The 18,431-nt window shown below is 53.7% G+C and overlaps 3 protein-coding genes across 8 annotated transcripts in view; 1 reads left to right on the forward strand and 2 right to left on the reverse strand.

Moving 5' to 3' along the window:
* The window catches only part of GRIN1 (glutamate ionotropic receptor NMDA type subunit 1), a 30,924-nt gene extending 24,560 nt beyond the window's left edge, over nucleotides 1–6,364 (forward strand). For 2 of the 4 annotated variants that reach the window (XM_070955489.1, XM_070955490.1), the window contains 2 exons: nucleotides 426–536; nucleotides 6,296–6,364. In XM_070955489.1, coding sequence (XP_070811590.1) covers nucleotides 426–536; nucleotides 6,296–6,364 — 180 coding nt within the window. The remainder of the gene's footprint in view (nucleotides 1–425; nucleotides 537–6,295) is intronic. The other 2 variants (XM_070955491.1, XM_070955492.1) reach the window with 1 other exon arrangement.
* Nucleotides 702–11,871, reverse strand: LRRC26 (leucine rich repeat containing 26). 2 transcript variants are annotated; one of them, XM_070955495.1, is made up of 3 exons: nucleotides 10,874–11,871; nucleotides 10,308–10,552; nucleotides 702–799 (listed from the first exon to the last, which is right to left on the reverse strand). In XM_070955495.1, exons 1-3 carry the CDS (start codon nucleotides 11,580–11,582, stop codon nucleotides 725–727), a joined length of 1,029 nt encoding a protein of 342 aa, XP_070811596.1. In that variant the 5' UTR covers nucleotides 11,583–11,871; the 3' UTR covers nucleotides 702–724. The 2 variants fall into 2 exon arrangements, with proteins under 2 accessions (XP_070811596.1, XP_070811597.1); XM_070955496.1 differs by lacking the exon at nucleotides 702–799 and having other exon boundaries at nucleotides 10,245–10,552.
* Nucleotides 11,872–13,040: 1,169 nt separating this feature from the next.
* LOC139325563 (macrophage mannose receptor 1-like) lies at nucleotides 13,041–18,357 on the reverse strand. Of its 2 annotated transcripts, XM_070955493.1 has the most exons (9): nucleotides 18,090–18,357; nucleotides 17,640–17,758; nucleotides 17,184–17,344; nucleotides 16,736–16,848; nucleotides 15,686–15,810; nucleotides 15,036–15,251; nucleotides 14,241–14,345; nucleotides 13,584–13,673; nucleotides 13,041–13,266 (listed from the first exon to the last, which is right to left on the reverse strand). In XM_070955493.1, the coding sequence occupies exons 1-9, from the start codon at nucleotides 18,179–18,181 to the stop codon at nucleotides 13,115–13,117; spliced, it is 1,173 nt and encodes a 390-aa protein (XP_070811594.1). In that variant the 5' UTR covers nucleotides 18,182–18,357; the 3' UTR covers nucleotides 13,041–13,114. The 2 variants fall into 2 exon arrangements, with proteins under 2 accessions (XP_070811594.1, XP_070811595.1); XM_070955494.1 differs by lacking the exon at nucleotides 13,584–13,673.
* Nucleotides 18,358–18,431: the final 74 nt, after the last annotated feature.

Raw genomic sequence — 18,431 nt, forward strand, 5'->3', positions numbered from 1 at the left:
AAGGAAGGGGCAGGGAGTGAGATCTTCCCCTAGGGCCCCATGATGCTGTGTCCGTGTTTCTCCTGGGGAGGCCATTGGAGCAGCCAAGGCCTCTGGAGTGTATAAAATGCAGCAGAAATCCAGCTGCTGGCTCTGCCCCCCCTCCCCCCCATGCCCATCTTAAGGGGATCCTTTCCACCACATCTCAACTTAGTTCCGAAAGAGTCCTTCCGACCAATCGGCCCTCGTGTAATTCCCGAGCCAAGTGTCAGGGCCACGTGTGTGTCTGGGACTGAGAGCCATCAGGAGATGGTAGGCATTGTCTTGGCCATAGAAGACAGACAAGAGACGTATCCAGGATCGTCACATGGGGCTGTGTTCATCTAGGTGTAGAGATCCAAGCCACCCAATGGAGATCTAATCGCTTATATACATATTCATTTTAGGATAGAAAAAGTGGTAGAGCAGAACCAGACCCTAAAAAGAAAGCCACTTTTAGGTCCATCACCTCTACCCTGGCCTCCAGCTTCAAGAGACGTAGGTCATCCAAAGACACGGTAAGAGGAAGAAAAACAATTGTGCCCTCTTTCTTTTTTCTCACTCTCTCTCTCTTTCTTCTTCTACCATCCCATCAACTACCACACACCCATCCCGAAGCTGCCCGTGTGACCTACCATAGCCTCATGTCCGTCAAGAGTCAGTTGGTCGGTCGGTCAGTCGGTCAGTCAGTCAGTCAGTCAGTCAGTCAGTCAGTCCCGTGTCCCTTGGCAAATTTCAAAGCCGAAGAGGGCAAAGGAGGTTTTGAATGCTTTGTAGTGTTCTGTGAAGAGTTTAGAGATAACTGCAATGAGTTTCTTGTTCTAGTTTACTTATTTATTTATTTTGAATTCTTTTCTTTCATTCTGTTTAGAATTGTGGTTTAAGTTTTGCTCACTTTACTGATACCAACAAAAATCAGCTCCCCCTCCCCCCACTGTTTTCTGAGTGTTCCTGTACCTGTTTGTCCCTATATGCTTAAAAGCGGTTACCGACCCCTCCTGCACTCACAGTCCCCCTCCCTCTAAATTCTTCCCTTCTAAATCTGGGCAATGTCTCACCTCACGCCGAGCCACATGTTCATTGTATTCTTTACTTGTAACTTTTGTTTGTGTTTTTCAAAAGAAAGAGGACATTTTTAAAAAAATTTGTTTTACTTTACTTTTTATGTGAATAAGTGGCAACAATAGTCTCTGCTTATAACACTCCGGACTGAGCTGTGAAGGCTGGCAATCAATCAATCATTCTTTGGAGTGGTAGAGCTCTAGAAAGCAAAAGTTGTTGCTGTGTGTTGGTGTGTAGCAATCCAGCCCAATGAGAAAAATGCTCCTCTGTTTTAAACCCAAACTCCCTGCCAAAGGAGAGGCTCATGGAAACGCTTGCTCTCAGCTTTCTGCTTTTCAACATGCCCCCAGCGGGGCAGGGGCACAGGGTTGCATGTAGAAATGGAGCAAGGGAGGGCATCTCCCATCTGCATGACCTGGACTGGATCCCATGTACTACTGCATGTTGAAATATTTGGGAAGGAGGAAATGGAATTTCTCTTTTCTGCTCTGCAGCACAACACCAGGAATTGGCTCACAAAACTATTTCTTGCAGTGAGCTTAAATAAAACTTTTAAATATTTATTTTTATTTAAGATTTCCTTTTAAGGGAGGGTATAGCTCGTAAGAGTGTTTTTTGAACTGCAAGAAGCTACCAGGAAAGCAGGGAGTCCCAGTACCTCCCCCCCACATGATAAGGCAGGAGAAGTGAGAAAGCTTTCCCTGCTGCCTGCAAACTGGCAGGTTCGGGGCTGGGCTCAGTTGTGGAAAACAAAAACCTGAACCGATAGAAGAAGAAAAAAACCCTGCAAAGGAGGAAGGATATTCGGGCCCCAAAACTACCCCAAATGTGCTTTTTCAGGAGGAAACTGGACTTTCTTGACTTTCCTGTTAAGTCCAGTTGCCTATTGAAAAAGCACCTTTGGAACAACCATAACCTGGATGACTGAGAATCCCTACAGACTTTTATCCCAAAACTACCTCTGTCAAATGCAGCCTGAAGTAAAGTTTTGAAGAAATTGCTTTCCTTCACGGGTGCCGCCCGTCCTTTGCTAAGGACAAAGGAGCACAGTGTAGGGCCAGGGTACTGTCGGTGCTCCCCCTGGATGAGTGAGGCCAAGATGCTGGCCCTGTTTCCTATGAGGTTCAGCTCCAACCCTGCCCCTCAGAGCAATCCCTAGCTCGGGCTCCTTTCAAATGCCTCCTTCCACAGGCCCCACAAAGTTCTCAGGGCAGCCTTCAGCACTTTGGGGCAGAAGGTCTCCTGGCCACTTCTCCCTCCTCCGTCCCGATCGATGGACAGGTACGTCCCAGGAAATAAGCCAAAATGGTTCTCCGGGCAAGGAGCCATTTTTCTCCCAAACCAAAGCCAGCCTCAAAAGCAGCTTCCCTGGAAGTCACTGTTCCTGCAGCTCTGGGGGATTGAGCGGCTAGGCTGAACCCTCTGCTGGCCCACAAGGCATCCACGGCCTTCTTACAGACAGCCCTAAAGCCCTTTCTGTCCTACGTGGGACGCCCATGGTTTAACAGGGTGGTCTCCCCACCGCACGCAGCCCCCCTCCTATCAGCACCTTAGAAAATTGGCATTTGAGGGGCTGAGGCTGGATATCCCTCCCAATCTGTGGTTAAAATTCCAGCCGGCTCAGCCCTGGAGAAAAGCTTTCTGGGCACCCTCCAGCATGAAGTCTCCAATGCCCAGAGGGCACAAACTGACCAAATTGCTCCACTGACAACCAAGTCTCGCGCCCGCAGCTTCTCCAGTGGAAGCAGCTGACATGGGCAGGCGGACTCCCAATCACCTTGTCAGGGAGCCTCCAGCTGCCAGGGCAGATCAGGAAAGGTGGTGCCAGCTGAAGATTTCCTGAGAGCGCCCCCCCCTCCAGGCCAGGCACAGGCTTCAAGGGGTGGCCTTCCCCTCAGGCAGGCCTGGGGGCTTTGGGTGCTGGGAAGACCCCCCTGAAACCTTCTCCCTTCCACTGAGACGGCCCACAGCCACGCCCTTTCCTGGTTGCCCCCCTTCCCCTGACAGGTCTTTATGATGAGGACTGAAGCGGTTTTGTCGGGGGGGGGGGCAAACCTCCCAGGGAGATAAAGCCCAACCAAAGGGGCCCTTCCATCTTTAAGATGGTGGCTCTGCCTAAACAATGCCCCCCCCAGGAGGCCGAAGGCAGGAACCCCCCTTCCTCCCCATGACCCACTCGTGGGCCCAGGGGAGCCATTTCTCCACCCAGGCATCTCTGGGGGAAGGCCCAGCGCCCTTCTCTCTGAGGGAAGGGTGCCCACTTGACTCTGCCACTGTGGCGCAGGGAGTAGAGAGGTCAGGCAGTGGCTTCCCTCCCTCACCGCCCCTAAGGCTGGCAATGTGGAAGGGTCTGGGCTGAGGGGAAGCCCCGCCCCAAGCAGCCCCTGGGGGCCCAGATTACAACTGCATACGAGGAGCCCTGCAGGGAAGGGCATCTGGCCCGCAGCGGAGACCACCCGAGTAAAATTGGGGGGGGGGGGCACAGCAGCCCACAGGGTGTCTCTGAGGGGCAAGGGAAGCCACTCCTGGCCTCTTTTGAAGGGCGCTTGGCTGGCAGTAGGTGCTCTCTGGCGCTTGCACTCTCCAACTGGGCTTCCTTGCAGACCCTCCACTGGCCTCTTGCAAATAGGCCCTGTGGGGGGGTTGTCCAACTCCACTCCCCGAAGCTCAGGAATGTGCCATGCTGGCAGGCCCCTGGGGATAGCCTTGTTTGCCAAGGGCCTCTCCCGGAAGGGAGCCTGGCATCTGCAGGGCGCCACCTATCTAGGCCTTGCCTTGCCAAAGCTAGCCATGCCGATTCTGCTCATAACAAAGAAATAAAAGCAGGGGAAAATCTTACCCTTTGCAGCCAAGCCTTCTATTCAATTCCAGTCTATCCAGGCCTTCCAAGTTTAAAATGGAGCCCAGCCTAGTGTTTTTAAGGTAGGCCGAGCTGCATCCAGTGCTAACCTCTGGGTGAGACTGCCACCAGCAATCTGTTGGCCGGAGCCAGGAAGCCTCTGTGGAAGAAACGGTTCCTCCCTTCTGGAGTCCCAGTGACAGCAGCTCTGACATCCCAGGATCCACCTTTGGAGACCCGGATTTTATCCCATGGGATCAAAGGGCATTTCCACTTCCAGGCTTCCCAGAGGAAATGGGCTGGAGATGCTCTCAAAGAAGATGGAAGAGCTGACAGCCATTGGTTATACCTGTAAAATCTTTATAAATAGGATTCCCTTTTCCATCCTACTTGAGTGCAGGATCAGTGGATCATACCGATCCACGAGGCAGTTCTGGGCTGGGGAAAAACACCACAAAACTAGCTTGTAGCTTTCCCTGCCATGATGTCCCATGGCCACCTCTAGTGGGCCTTCCAGCCCAAAGGCCCAGAGAGGCCACAAAGCAGAGCCCTCCTAGTGGCAATTATGCTGAGGGCATCGACTCCACCAGGATTTCTGCGATGCTCATGAATTCCCCCAAGGTTTCTGTCCAGCCATGATAGGAACCAGAGGCCGGGCAGGATTTAATCCAGTGAGCCTTCAGGGCTTTTTTTAGGGACAAAATCAGCATCAAGCAGCCTCTGCATCAAGAAACAGGCACAGCAGCTAGCCGAGTGGGCAGATATGTGGCTCCATTTGGGGATCATGGAAGGCCAGGCAGGTGAAAAACCTTTCCTCTTAGACTCCAGTCTTGAGTGAAGAAGACAGACAGGTTTACATGCGATGAGGGGAAGGGACATTCTTGATGGATTGCTCAGGCTTCTCGAAGGGCAAATGCTGCAGGTTTGTTGGGCGGGCAAGGTGGCATTCTGAGGGGCACCGTGGTGAGGGTCGATGCTCTTTGCACAGCTGGATTTTGCCTTTAACTCTGGAACTGCAGCCAATGCCTCTGTAATAGACAATGTGCCATTCATGCGCCTGCTCCCTACAGACAGCCCCGCGATGTCACCACGCCCAGCATCCGTGAGCTGCAGTGCAGATAGCCCTGTAGAGACTCCCGGCTTCAGGAGCTGCTCAGCACAGGGTGGGCTCTTGTCCTGAATGTTGATTGACTTTTGTCCTGTACCCACGTCCTGTATTACGGGGGTCTGTAATGGGCAAGGAGCGTGAGGGCCCAGGCAGGGGTGAAGGGCAGGCCCCAGAGATCCCGGGTGGAGGGTGCCAGGAGGAGGGGGGGCAGAAGGGGAAGGGGTGGTGGTGGCACGAACATTCTTTGAAATGTCCCGTCTACAGAGAAGAGACGCTGACTGGCCGGAAGTTGGCGGAACTCCAGGGCTGTCATGGCTGAAATGTGCCAGGAGGGGATTAGTTGCTCTCCAGGCAGTTGAACCAGAGGGCCGCCGAGGCTGTCATGTAACACGTCCACCCACCCCACCACCCTGTCCCAGGCGGGGATCCCTGAGAGATGATGCAGGTCTCTGTTGTCCTGGCAGGCAGGTGGGGGAGGCGCAAGCAGGGCCGGGAGGGAAGAGCAGCAGTCCAGCTTGGGGTCACCAACAATTGTAGCTCTGCCGCCAGGCAAGGGAGTGGCAAAGGAGGCCATGGGCTTCCCACTGGGCATTCCCTTCACATTCCGCTCGTGTGTGCCAATCATTGTTGTTTTAAAAAACATGGCTACAATAGCACTTATTTAAATCTCTGGGGCAATTTGAAGTTTATTTTTGCCACAAGCTATTGCTACCGGGCAAAACAAGTAGCTTTGTACTCTAATAAATTGAGGGGATCTGCTAGGGTTCCCCAAAAGGTTTTCCTCAGAGAGACCAAACAAGCAGAGTGGCCCTTCCTAGGCACCGGCCCACCCTCCTCCAGCAGGGACAGCAGAGACGCTTTCAGAGGCCTTGTCTCTACATCCACCCTTAGCAATTATCTTCCCAATTTATCATAAACCAAGCTCACTGAGCTGCATCGTTCTTTACTCCCTGGCCACTGAAGCCACGTCCCAGGGTGCTAAAACTAAGAGGGGGAGGAAAGTGCCACCAACTCCCGGTGGTTCTGGGGAGAGACCTTGGGCCCCGCCCTGGCCAGGCTTCCCTTGTGGGCTGCACCCTGTGCAGGGGACCTTCCACTGGCACTCGGCATGCGCAGGCTGTGGCCCAAAGCGAGGGGCAGAGATGGCCCGTGCATCATCCCTCAGCGATCTCCCACCAGGACCTGCGTCTCAATTGCATCAGCTGCTCGCAGCCAACCCCGCCCCACCTAACATCTGGCCCGTCTGTCTGTCTGTTTGTCTCTTGCAGCAGTATCACCCCACAGACATCACTGGGCAACTCAATCTCTCTGACCCCTCGGTCAGCACCGTGGTGTGAGATCTAGGGACGGACCAATGGAGACTCCGAGGGCCCTTCTGGAGACACCAAAGGGAAGCCTTTGACATCCACCCACGGCGCCTGCATTGCTTTCTTCCCTCCGGCCCCAATAGATCCCTGCTTCCTCCAAGGGTGACCAATCTCACTTGTGGCCTTGGAATGAACTACTGAACACCAGGAGGCCTGGGAGCACCTCCGTTTTTCCTAGAGTGTGGCCTCCATTTACTTCTCCTCCAAGACACGCAGAGAAGGTAGTTCTGAGGGAGACGCCCACCCAGGAGAGGATGGATGGCACATTCAGCGAAGCGGACCGGGTCTCTTGCCGAGGGGGAAGAGTCTCGTCATCATTCCATGCATGCACAGAACTCAAGCCCGCCTTACTTCACATGACTGTTTCCAGACTGTATCAGGGGTCTGTGAAGAGGCCCCCCAGCCCCCCAGCTCATGGTTCTCTTTGTTTATATATAGCATTCTGTAAAAAAGACCTGTTGGTCCACCACCTCCCACCCAGAGAGCCCTGTGGCCTTTTTTTTTAGGCTGCTACCGTGAAGGTGCCAGTGTTCCCTCAGGACACCCAAGGTTTTCTCTGATGGGAGGGGGGACTCTCCCCATCTCTCTCTGTTTTGACTACTTCTTAGCTCGTTTGTGAAAGAGAATTTTAGCCAACCCCTTCCACGCCTCACACCTGGTAAAGCAACATTTCCAGCAGGACGGGAAGTTCCCAGCTTCTCTGCGACTCTTTGCTGTCTGTTGATCCAAATCTCCAGCTCTGCTCCTCTTCTGCAGAAGTGCTTTCCAGTCTCTGCCCCGGACGGACAGCCAGCGCTGACCCCTTTGCTCCTCTCCTAGGCTGGGATCAGGGGGAGCCTTGGAGTTGTTCCTCTCTTCTCACGTTTTATGGCTACATGCATGGAGATTTGTAACAAATCTCTCTGGCCAACAAGCCCCTGCCAAGATCTGCTAGCCTTTTAGACCGAGAGGGTCCTGATTTTTTCCTCCCCTGGCCTCAGAACACCATGCCCCCAACCGAATATCCTGTGGTCCAACCTGTGCCACTGCCTACTGGAAAGAAAGCCAGGCCTCCTGGCTCTCCAGCTGAGAGTTGTGTTGGTTCCAGAGCTTCCATCTCTGACCCTGATTGATCCTCACAATATTTTTCATTCTCCCACTCAGGAGGACCAAAGTACCAGCCTTATCACTACTCCAGCAGCTCTCTGCCACGTAACACTGGCCTGTCTTCTAGGATGGTTATGAGTTTGACTGAGGTAACCCTATAAAAATATTCTTCTGGTGTTAAACTGGAACCCCAAATCCGTTTTTGCAATTGTGGATGCAGAATCTCAAGATTTAAAATAATCCCACTTTGCCCAAAGATTATATGCTCTGTCGAGAAGCAGAAGCACCCTTAATCTGCTCCCCTCCATGCCACAGGGTCAGAGCCCAGGGCAGGCTGCAGGCAGGAGGGGCAAGCCCGGAGGCCTGGGGAGCTCTGAGCGAGCGAGGCCAGGGTGTCGCTCTGACGCTGCTTGTGAGAGTCGGCAAACCTGATTCCGCACAGTTCACATTGCAGCTGCCCAGGGGACCCGAGTATGATTAGCAAAGTAGTGCCAACTTGGGGTGCCTCTCAAGAACTCCCAACTTGGAGGAGGCACCTCAACACATGACCACCACCTTCTCCTACACCCCCCCCCCATTGTACCCTTCAACCTGGATCCTAATTTACCAAGCTGGCCTGTGTGCACCCACACGCATTCTGTACATGCTTACTCAGAAGTAGGGCCCATTGCATTCCCTGGGACCTTCTCCTAGGTAAGTAGAGATGGAACTGTAATTCTAACTAGGGTTTTTGAAATAAAGCATAAGACTTTGGACAGGTGCCCAGAGCCGCACTGAAGAAGCAGTGTTCAATAATTAAGAGTTATCGTACATATGTATAGTTCTGCTGTGGGTTTTTGTAATAGTGAATTTAAATCCATTACTTTAAAATGACATATTCTTGCCTGTGTGTGTGTGTGCATGTGTACCTGCAAGGACTCTTATGCCAAAGGTGCTTTTTTTTCCAAGAGGCAACTGGGCTTTCTGGTTTTTCTTTGAAGATGTTTCGCTTCTCATCCAAGAAGCTTCTTCTTAAAGGTCCAGTTGCCTCTTGAAAAAGCACCTTTGGGATAACCGAGACCTGGATGACTGAGAATCTCCACAAACATTTTGCAAGGACACTTCTTTACTTAAATTCACAGCGAAGAGGAAAAATAAGAGGCAGCAGCCTATATTTCCTTTCCTCACTCTGAACTTAAATAAAAATTCCTCAAAGACTCGCCACAAAAGTCTCTGCTCCTTACAGGCGCTGACAAAGACTAGAAAGGCTGGCTGGTAGATGTGCTCCCGATTCCCCAGACGCAGCCCGGTTTTAGAAGTCAGCTGCCCAACCACGGCAACTCTTGAAATCTTGGATGGTTCAGCAAAAACAAATACTGAAAATAGCTGACAAGTTGCAGTAGCTCGAAGCAGAAGATGCCATCTGAGGTGGAGCTGGAAGTCACCTGCAGAGGCTGGAAAAGACACCACACAGAAGGCCCAGCAGGAGCAGAAGGGTAGGTTGGAGAAGAAGGAAGGAAGGAAGGAAGGAAACAGGAAGGGGACCTCCATAATTCTTCGCACCTGAAGAAATGATGGTGAGACAAAGCAGGAGATGGGATTGGATCTCCCAGATCACATGACTCTGGCTGTCAGGAAAGCACTGGATTTTAGCAGCTATATCATGGCTGGAAAGGCTGATCCCAAGACATGGCCTAGCTGTGGCTTTGTTGTTTCCAATAAGCAGCATCACTTTTTGACTTCAGAAAACATCTGCCATGTAGCCCCATCCACAGGGAGACATTCCCCGACTGCCTGGCTGAGCCACTCTGAGGTTGGCAAGCCAATGCCCGGCCGTGCCATCTCTCCAGGGCAGTCAGTACCTGTTGGGCCAAGCTCCAGCAAGGAGGGCAGGCACGGATGCCCCTCCCGTTCCCTTGACAAGCTAGGCTTCACACGGCCCGGCCAGCCTCTCTGCTCCATCTTAGATCTGGAAACTGTGTATCCCTTTCCCCCACAAGCTCACCCCCAGCTCAGACTAGGACTGGCTCACCTCTTGCCTTTTCCTTTCCAAGAAGAATAAGGGGAAGCTCCCGGGGCTGCACATCATGGGTATGGTGGGGGGAGCCCACCTTGGTATTCAGATATTTCCTGGTTGAGGACAAGGAGGCCAGCACTGCTCTCCCCATTGGGCAGAATTTCTCAAAGAGAAAGTCAAACACAGGCCCTGTCCTCCGCACAGCCTGCGTCTCAGCTGCCTCCTGGCTGCCACTCACTAAATCAGAAAACAGGGACCTCTGGCTGTTGCCAGCCTGGGAAGCTGTATAAAGAGTGAGGGGCACAGAGCCCAGTGGAGGAGCTTCCAGGGGCACTGAGATGCCACGGTTTATCTTATCTCTCTTTCTGAGGAAGACCTGTGAAGTCACCGAGCAGGGAACAGAAGGGACTATTGTTGCACGGCAATTTGCTCCAAGAAACGGGAGGAGGGTGGCATTCTTTTCAGGAAACGCAAACGCAGTTTGCGGCCGGGTCACAGAGAAAGGGTGCTCCAGCATCTGCCTGATCCTCATGCCCACCTCGGTGGGAAAAGAGGCGCAGGCACTCCCTCTTCTACAAGTACGGACCGCTCTTACCCCAGGGTTCCTAGAATGGCTCTTTGCATAGGCACAGGTACGTACAAGCCCAAATCAAGGACCCACTCAGTGGCTGAGAGAGGAATTGGGATTTTATGCACAAAGCATTGGAAACAGAAACGATTTCTAGAGCTATTATGCTGCCGTTCTGCTGGCAGAGACACGGGGAGAGTTCCAAAGGACGATTCTTTGGGAGCGAAACCCGCTTAGTGCAGGGGGGTCCCTGCGCGCCTCACCGGAGCCCGTGGCCAAATGCACGAGCCCGTCCTCCTCAGTTTCAGGTGGGCCACTGCCAGCGAGCCCAATAGGATGCCGACACAAATGCTGGCCAGGAAAGTCGATGGGCCGATCAGGAGGAAGAAGGCGTAGCCGGGGAGATGCATCCAGGGCTCCTGACAACGTGCAAAGGATTCATTTCCAAGGGTCGAGACAGGATACTGGGCAAGAGACGCTCGGCGTTTGCAAGTCACTGAATTCACCTCTGGAAGAAAGAGCAGCAGCTTAATGTTGCCCACCAAATGAGGGCAGAAGCTGTAAGAAGCCAGAAAGGGGAGTGGGGGAACCACTCAAGCAAACAGCCCAGAGCGGGCTGCTTCTTTCACCACTAAGCCGAGCCGAGCAGCCTCTGGGGTAACAGCCCAAATGCACTGGCATGAAAACGCTCAGCTGAGGGGCAGCAGTACACGGCCATGTCGCCTCCACCATGATGTGCTCAGCTGTACACTGGGGGCCCACGGAGGTCTAGAGGGGCTCAGACATCGAAGGTGGCTGCTCTACCCTGGAGTGCCAGCCGGCTGCTTACCTGGAACTTTGTCCCTGTTCTTCACCAGCCACAGGAAGAGGGGCCGGATGCCACAGGAGCAGGTCCAGGGGTTGTCTTCAAGGGTCAGGTGAGACAAGGAAGGCAGATTTTCAAAGAAGCCGGCCGGGAGGGAGGTCAGTGCATTGCTGTGGACAAAGAGGGCCCTGAGATGGGGGAGGGCCCCGGGGAGTTCTGGTTCCAGCCTCAGGAGCCTGTTGTTCCCCAGTTTTAGCGTCCTCAGGGTTGGCACAGGGAGGAAAGTCTCTGGGTGCAGGAGGCTCAGGGAGTTGTCGCTCAGGTCCAGGTCCAGCAGCTCATGGAGGCCCACCAGGGCCAGGCGGTGAATGCTGGCCAGGACATTGTTGCCAAGGCTCAAGCGGCGCAAGACTTTCTGGGCCACAAAGGTGTCGTTCCTGAGAATGGCAATGCGGTTGTAGTCCAGCAGGAGGGCGGTGGCGTTTGTGGGCAACTGGAGAGGTACAAAACGCAGCCTACGGTCCACACAGTTTACTTTCCCCAAGGAGCAGCTGCAAACATCTGGACAGCCGGAAGCAGGAAAGCGTGGCAAGAAGAGGAAGAAGGTGAGGACTGTGAAGGCTCTTTGCCTTCGGCCACCAGGGCAGCTGCGATGATCGGTGGCTGGCAAGAGCAAGGTCCAGGTGCTTGAAGCCATGGATCTCTCAGGCCCACCCTTGGAGAGGCTCCACATTTGTTCCTCAGTTCCACCGCTTCGAGCAATGGGAGGCTCAGGAACTGGTGAGGGTCTGCAGTCGAGCTTCCTCTGTTCGGAGCAACTCTGAGCACAACTTCTTGGGTGTGGAGTTAATTCTGAGTCAAGCTTCTGCACTTCCTTAGCAAATATTTTGACAGGCAGCCGTGCCAAGGGGCAAAGCGGCCACTTCCTCCTGGGCCCAGCTGTCTTGGCCTAAGGAATCACCTGATGTCTGCCCCTCCTAGTCTGGCTACCTTCTGTACACAGACGGTCTTGACATGTGCCAGGAAAGTTACTTACCGGTGGGTTTCCACTTCTCCGTCTCCCGCCAAGGAGCATCTCTGAGATGCAAAATCTGCAAGGCAGGCCCAACTGAAGCAGGCAGTGCTGAGCTCAAGAAAAGCTCCTCACCCAAAGTTCCACAAGCTCACAGGATCGGCCATTCTGAGAGGTGACTAGTAAAAGCCACTGGGGTTGGCCTGAGGGGAAATCTCTCTGAAGCAGCCAGGATGACGCAACTGGAGATTATTGGTGACATCTAACAAGGAATCCATTGTTAAAAGCTGGTGGAGGGCCGAGTCCCAGATGAAGGCGTGGAGCTTGCTGTGGTGGGGATGGAAGGAGGGCCATAAAGTAAATGGGGAAGAGATGGAGAGAAGGCGTGACGAAGGAACTGGGCTGCCTCGCAGAGAAACTCAGCCAGTCGCCCTCTGTGTCCACTGATCAGAAGAGGGAACTGCCTGCTTGCTCGTTTCTGTGTGGGGAACCTACTGAGCCCGCTGCCTCTACTGTGGCCGGATCCTCCCAAAGCAGCGGTGGGCTTAAACCAGTGATGAAATGTAAAATTTGTTACTACCAGTTCTGTGGGTGTGGCTTGGTGGTAGTGGGGATAATGTGACTGGGTGCGCGTGGCCAACTTTTTTTTTTTTTTTTTTTGCTTTTAAAAGCCTCTGATTTTTGCTGCCGGTTCTCCGAACCACCCGCCGTCATCGCTACCGGATTGGGCGATCCGGTCCGAACCGGGAGCATTTCACCCCTGGATAAGGGCGTTCTAAAAATAGCCCCTCTGGGATTTTGACCGTCTTCCCAGGGAGAAGCACAGGAGCGCCTGGCAGCCTGTCTTCCCTCTCTCCGGTGGGCAGGTGAGTGGATCCCAATGCTGGCCCAGCTGTCAATCTTATTCCCCACCCCCGCTCCCCTTTTCAGAGGAGGCTGAGAATAGCCATGCATTTGCCTTATTAAGGTATTTGTCTTATTAATGAAAACAAAGGAAAACACAAAATTCCAAAGGGATCCCTGGGTTGGGGTATGTGGGACAGTCCACAAAGAATCCCCAGCCCACAAGCCACCCAGGGCCTGGGCTTCAAATTTAAAAACCTTTTGTAGAAACTACTGAACTACTTGTCCCTATACTGTAGAGACAATCCCATGCTTGACAAAGTGACCCCTGCCTCACAAAACAGAAGAACCACGGAAACAGAGTCCTCGGCACCTCCAGAGCCTTTATTGGCCTCTCCTTTCCTTTTTTGTCATGGGTACTTGGTGTCATCATATACGACCTTGGAGGAGACCGTCCGGTCTCTTTCGTCCTCTGTCGTGAGATTGAGGGAATGGGACACCTTGAACTGGATCATGGTGACGAGAGCAAACTCTTCAGGGTCCAGAAAGCTCAGGCTGGCCTCTACATGGGCAAAGAACAAAAGATCCTGGCTAATGGCGGGTGGGGGAATCTGACCTGGGGTTGCAGCCCTTCCCAGAAGGCAAAAGGGACCTCAGGAGAGCCATGGCAGCTGCTTCTAGAAGGAGGCACCGAGCAAGAGAGCGGCTAGTTTTGCCCAGATGAAGTCCATTGAGCCCGGCTGGCAAGATGCCCCAGTGCCAATGGACCCAGTCAACTGAGGGGAAGCATCAGTGCGACATGTTTTAGCTGAAGGAACCTCAGAATAGAATGGATCCCACAACTGTGGGGTGTTCCCCTATGCTTCTAAGCTAACGTACCAGTGCAGACAGGGATGCAAAACGAGCAGTTAGTCCTGGGAGTCATTTGCTGGCAATCTTCCACACAGGTCTGTACAGGGACGCCACAAACTGCAGCAAGATGAGCCACACGGCCACCTTAGGGATGGGCACATTCCCGGCCATTCTCATATTCAAGCAGGCTAAAAGAGATCTGGAAACTGGAGCTGGCAGCTTCTATTTTCTCCAGATAAATTGAGTGAAATAAACAAGATCTGCCCATCTTTCTGAATGGTGGGACCTAGCTCTATCAAGTCATTAGGAACAGTTTTTACTCGATGGAAGAAAAGATGTTCTGGAAAGATAACACGGCAGAGCCGGTGGCATCTAAGAGCCAAAGGCAGAAGCTGTGTCCCAACTCCCTTTTCCCATAGGACCTCAGCTTCCTCAGGAGAAGCCCTTGCCCATTACTATGCAAGGAACACAGAGCCAGGCCTTCAGTGCATGGACTGGGTGCGAAGAAGAGTGGAACATTTAGTCCTTTTTGAAATAAACACCAATGTTTACCACTCTGTCTGATTTCCAGATACACAGTAAGACCTGTCAGGGCAGAAAATCCTAGAGCAGCTGCCTTTGCTGGAGAGTTCCCCGGGCCTCTGCTGGCCTCTAAGGAGCTTCATGCCCCCCTTGGACCCTCACCTTTCTCTGCCGTGGTCTTCAACGTGCCACTGCAGTCGCAGGCTGGCCGGGCTGCGCCTGCTGAGGTCTTACGGCAGGCTAGGCCACTAAACCCTTCTGCGCAAACTGAAAGAAAGCAGAGCCAGGCATGAAGGGCAAGTGCACCGAGACCCCAGACCCATTTCTGGAAAACACAGGGATGACTGTGGCAATTTCAGAACCCGACTTCGGATGAGATCATTATTTTTCTTTTCAGATGACTCTCAAGAAGTCAGAAACTTCTGAAGCTGAGGGCCAGAGGAGAACTGCAAAATGGCAGAGGAAGGGCAAGGAGGTCAGTCCCTCCATCTTTTAAAACAGCTCTTAGGCCTTTGCTAGGCGTCTGATGCGCCAAGTTCAGTTGGTGAAGCTGTTAACATCAATATTAGTATACCAGGAAATATTACAACCTGGTTAAGCAGCAGGGCGTCTTCTGCTGATCTCAGAGACTTGGGAGCACACCAGGGAAGAAGAATCCTCCTTAGCCAAAATTCTGGGGCTTTCTGGGGTAAATTGTCCCCCATCAGATGGCAAATCCGTCCATGTGTCGCAGCCCCCACTCCCCCATGGCCCCCCCGGGCATGTACAGCTCACAGTCAATTGTGGGGCCTGGGAATCAAAAACTGGTTCAACCCTGACCTCAGAAAGAAGCTCATAAACGGGACGCCTCCTTTCCCCACTGAAAGAGGAGCCACTGTGCCTTTTGCACACAGAGGTTCCTCTTTGAAGGAGCCCCTCCCTCTGCTTGCCCCCCCTGGGGCCCAATCAGACACTTACTGGTCCACACATGAAGCACCGAGTCTGCTTTGGGACAGGCATCATCCTTGCTGCTGAGCAGGTAGAAGCCGGACCTTGTCTCCAGGACAGCCACACAGACGGGGCGCTCCAGCAGGCACTCCCGCTTGGCCCCTTCCAGGGTTTCTGCAGAGGGATAGAGCAGTGATGGCTCTCCCACCATGCCGTAGCCAGTCCACTGATCAAACCACTCTGTGGCTGGGAAGGAAAGGAAGGGAAGACAAGAAATCGGATCAGCCAACTCGTAGAACACTGAAAAATTATTTGCTATCCATAAAAAAAAAAAAGCTATAAAGCTGCTTTTCAAAACTAAGAAGAAACCACTGAAGTGGTTCACAATGCAGAGATAAACATGAGCTTAGCAGAAGTTCTGAAGTTTGGAAAGGTTTCACAACAGCAGCCCAGCGAGTCAAAAGGGCCCTGGGAAGGGCCCACTTTGGAGCCTCCGCTGAGCAGCCCTCCCAGGCAGCCCTTCTGTGTCATAACAAGCATGCCCGCTGTTGCTCCCCAAACCATGCAAATACAGGAAAGCTAAGAGGGAGAGGAGAAGGTAAGCAGAGGAAGGACTGCCAAACGTCCTGTCCCACCCACCCCGTGGAGGGCCTCTGCTTTCCACAGCCAATGTCTCTCACCTTCAGGGCATTTGCACAAGAAAGGCCTCTCTTCCCCACAGCTGGCATCACTCAGAAGTCCTGTTGCTGAGTCAAACCACACACAGTCCTTCCGCCCTCCATTTGCCATGTCATCTCGCAAATACCTGCTCCATGCAGAAGAGTCAAAGCGTCACAAGCGTTGACACCCAGCCTGTAATGCCCCCTGACAGAGGGAGCACAAGCTGGCAACATGTGGCAGGAGGCCTCCTAGTAGAGAGGCTTCAGGGGCTCCAGCAGACGGGGAGGGGCTGGGCAGGATGCAATGGGTTGCTGGAACCTTAGGGATCCCTCTCATTAAGCCACAGGTGTTGTGATCCACCAGCAGCCTGCGGAGCTGGCAGCAGAGTCGGACAGTGAGGAGGCTGGGGAGGACAATGGGCCAGTCCTGGAGTCTGGGGAAGGCACGGACAAGGGCTCTGCGTCGGAGGCAGAGATGGGGCCAGGGCCATCTGGCAGTGATGCGCAGACTCCGAAGCCTCCAGAGGCAGACAGCAGAGAGGCAAAGGAACAGGAGGAGCCTGTTCCTAGTGTACGCATGAGAAGAACTGCCAGAAGGCAAGAGCAGCTAAAGCAAAAAGGGCGACTCAGGAGTAAAGCCAGATGATTGGCCCCTCCCATAAGGCTTAAAAGAGCAGCAACAGGGCTTTGCCAAGAAAAACCTTTGGCAGGGTGCCAAAGAAGACAAAGGTAGGGGGTAAGGCCGAAGGACTTTTTCTGAAGGACTTGTTTTGGAATTAATTTGGACTAAGCTGAGAATGAAGTAATTCTCAGGGGTTCTAATAAAATATGTTTGTTTAGGACCGATTGTGTCTGGTAATAACTACTTGGGCCTAGGTTAAAACAACAGGGGCAATCTGAGGCTAGGGACCCTTGTCCAGCTGCAGGACACTTTATAATTATTTATTTATTATTATTTATTGAATTTGTATACCGCCCTACTCCCGAAGGACTCAGGGCGGTGAACAGCCAAATAATACTTGCTTTATGGAAGGAGATTACTCCAAGCAGACTGGTCCTATGGCCACTTACTGAGCCACTTGCTTGCTGAGGGGCTCTAAGGCTGACCAGCGAAAGACCGACTCCTCCTTCCGGTCATTCAAGCCTGTCCAGAAAGTGCCTCGGAAGTGGGAACGCACCCAGTCCTGGATGGAAGGAAAAGGGATCCAGTCTCCAGATCCTCCAAGAGAAGAAGCTATTTTCTCCACTCCCCCCTCCCACGGTCCCGCCCAGAAGCCCCTGGCCCAAAATGAGTTGAGCCAAAGTCTCCCTGGTAGGAACCTGAGGTGCCAGTTGCTACCCCTTCCTGACTGGCTCACAGGGGGGAAAGGAAGCACCAGAGGGCCAAGGGGCAGAGGTCGTGGTTGCACAGGGAGAGGGAGACGGTCCCTGCTTGCCAGCCCCCTGCAGAAGTCACAGCAGCCCTTAGGAGACCTCAGTGTGCTGGGCATGGGAAGGAGGCTTAGAACAGAAACGGTACCATCTCCTGAAGTGTGGTCAAGTACAGCAGCTCTGTTTTTCTGAACCTCCGGCAGGCCTCCAGGGCCTCTGGCCAGGCACCAGCAGAGGAAGAGTCCCAGAGGTAGCAGCTGCCATTCCAGTGGCTCCATCCGGGCTCTGCTGGACAGGAACTCAGGGGTGCTGAGCCAGAGAGGAGAGAAGCCATCCCCGAGGGGCACAAGTAAAGACCCACGGTGCCCAAAAGGTGCCCGCCAAGCCCATCTTTCGGCCCATAGCTCTTATTTCCCAAGCACCAACTGAGGGGCCATCTTCCTCCTCCTCCCCAAAGGAAAAGCAGCCGATCCAGGTCCCCACCCCCACCCCGGCATGCTGATGGGGAGATGGGCTGTGTTGCGGTCACCGCAGGACCTCTCCGCCTGGGCTGTAGGGAGACCCTGGCTGTTTTGACCTCACCACGGCCCAGCGAGCCACTCACCCCAGAGCCCCTCGCACACCCAGGGCCTAAGGTGGGAGCATGGGGAGGCGGCCAAATCCGGGTCTCCCCTGGGACGAATCTCCAAGCAGCCTCCGGACACCAGAGGCACATCGGGTAACCTGATAGGGGAAGCAAGCAGGATTGCACCCGGCTGAGCATCGCCTGGAGATCCAACAGGAGGGCAGGTGCCATTCCAGGGAGTGGGGGTGGGGGTGGGGGGAACGGCTGGGGATTGGAGCTGACAAGAAGTGGTAAAGACGCCCCGTGTGGCTTCTCTCTCTGCTTTTCAGCAGGTGGAAGGAAAGATGGATGCTTCAGGTCCTGGGGGACGGGAGAGGCAGGGAAAAGATCTGGAGTGAGAAGCAGAGCCCCAGGGAGAAGCCCCAGCTTCAGGAGGCTAAAACGGTGACCAACGTTTCCCAAAGCAGCTTCCTACCCCAAGGTGCTCACCAAGGCGGAGAAAGGCTATCCGCTCGGCCTTCTTCCCATCTCCATACTCCGCCTGCATCACTCAGCCCTGTCCAGCTGCCCCTCTGCACCATGGCTGCCACCCAGGCCTGTGAGGGAAAAGGGGCCCCTCACTGTCAACCCTTCGGCCATCCTGGGGAAAGGAGGTCGGTCTTGCCCAGGAAGGGACCTGTGCTCTTCCCTCAGAGCCCCACAGGAAGGCTGGCAGCTCAGGCTGCCTGTGCCAGGGGCTGGCACGAGGGGGAGGAAAAGCAGGCCCGAGCTTGACTCTCAAGGGCCAAGACAGCAAACCGTCGTCTTGTTAAAAGCAATCTCCTGGCATGT

The sequence above is a fragment of the Pituophis catenifer genome, unplaced genomic scaffold, assembly GCF_029215685.1.
Source record: "Pituophis catenifer annectens isolate HBS135680 unplaced genomic scaffold, rPitCat1.0.hap2 SCAF_17, whole genome shotgun sequence".
Classification (NCBI taxonomy): domain Eukaryota; kingdom Metazoa; phylum Chordata; class Lepidosauria; order Squamata; family Colubridae; genus Pituophis; species Pituophis catenifer.

Coding starts and splice junctions, on each gene's coding strand:
- LRRC26 (XM_070955495.1), bottom strand. CDS start 11,582: ATGTGGAGCCTCTCCAAGGGTGGGCCTGAGAGATCCATGGCTTCAAGC. Junction 10,553..10,873: donor GAACAGGGACAAAGTTCCAG/GTAAGCAGCCGG, acceptor TCTTTCTTCCAG/AGGTGAATTCAGTGACTTGC. Junction 800..10,307: donor GCATTTGGCCACGGGCTCCG/GTGAGGCGCGCA, acceptor AACTCTTCACAG/AACACTACAAAGCATTCAAA.
- LOC139325563 (XM_070955493.1), bottom strand. CDS start 18,181: ATGGTGCAGAGGGGCAGCTGGACAGGGCTGAGTGATGCAGGCGGAGTA. Junction 17,345..17,639: donor GGTGTGCGAGGGGCTCTGGG/GTGAGTGGCTCG, acceptor TCTCTGGCTCAG/CACCCCTGAGTTCCTGTCCA. Junction 13,267..13,583: donor TTGCATCCCTGTCTGCACTG/GTACGTTAGCTT, acceptor TTGCCCATGTAG/AGGCCAGCCTGAGCTTTCTG.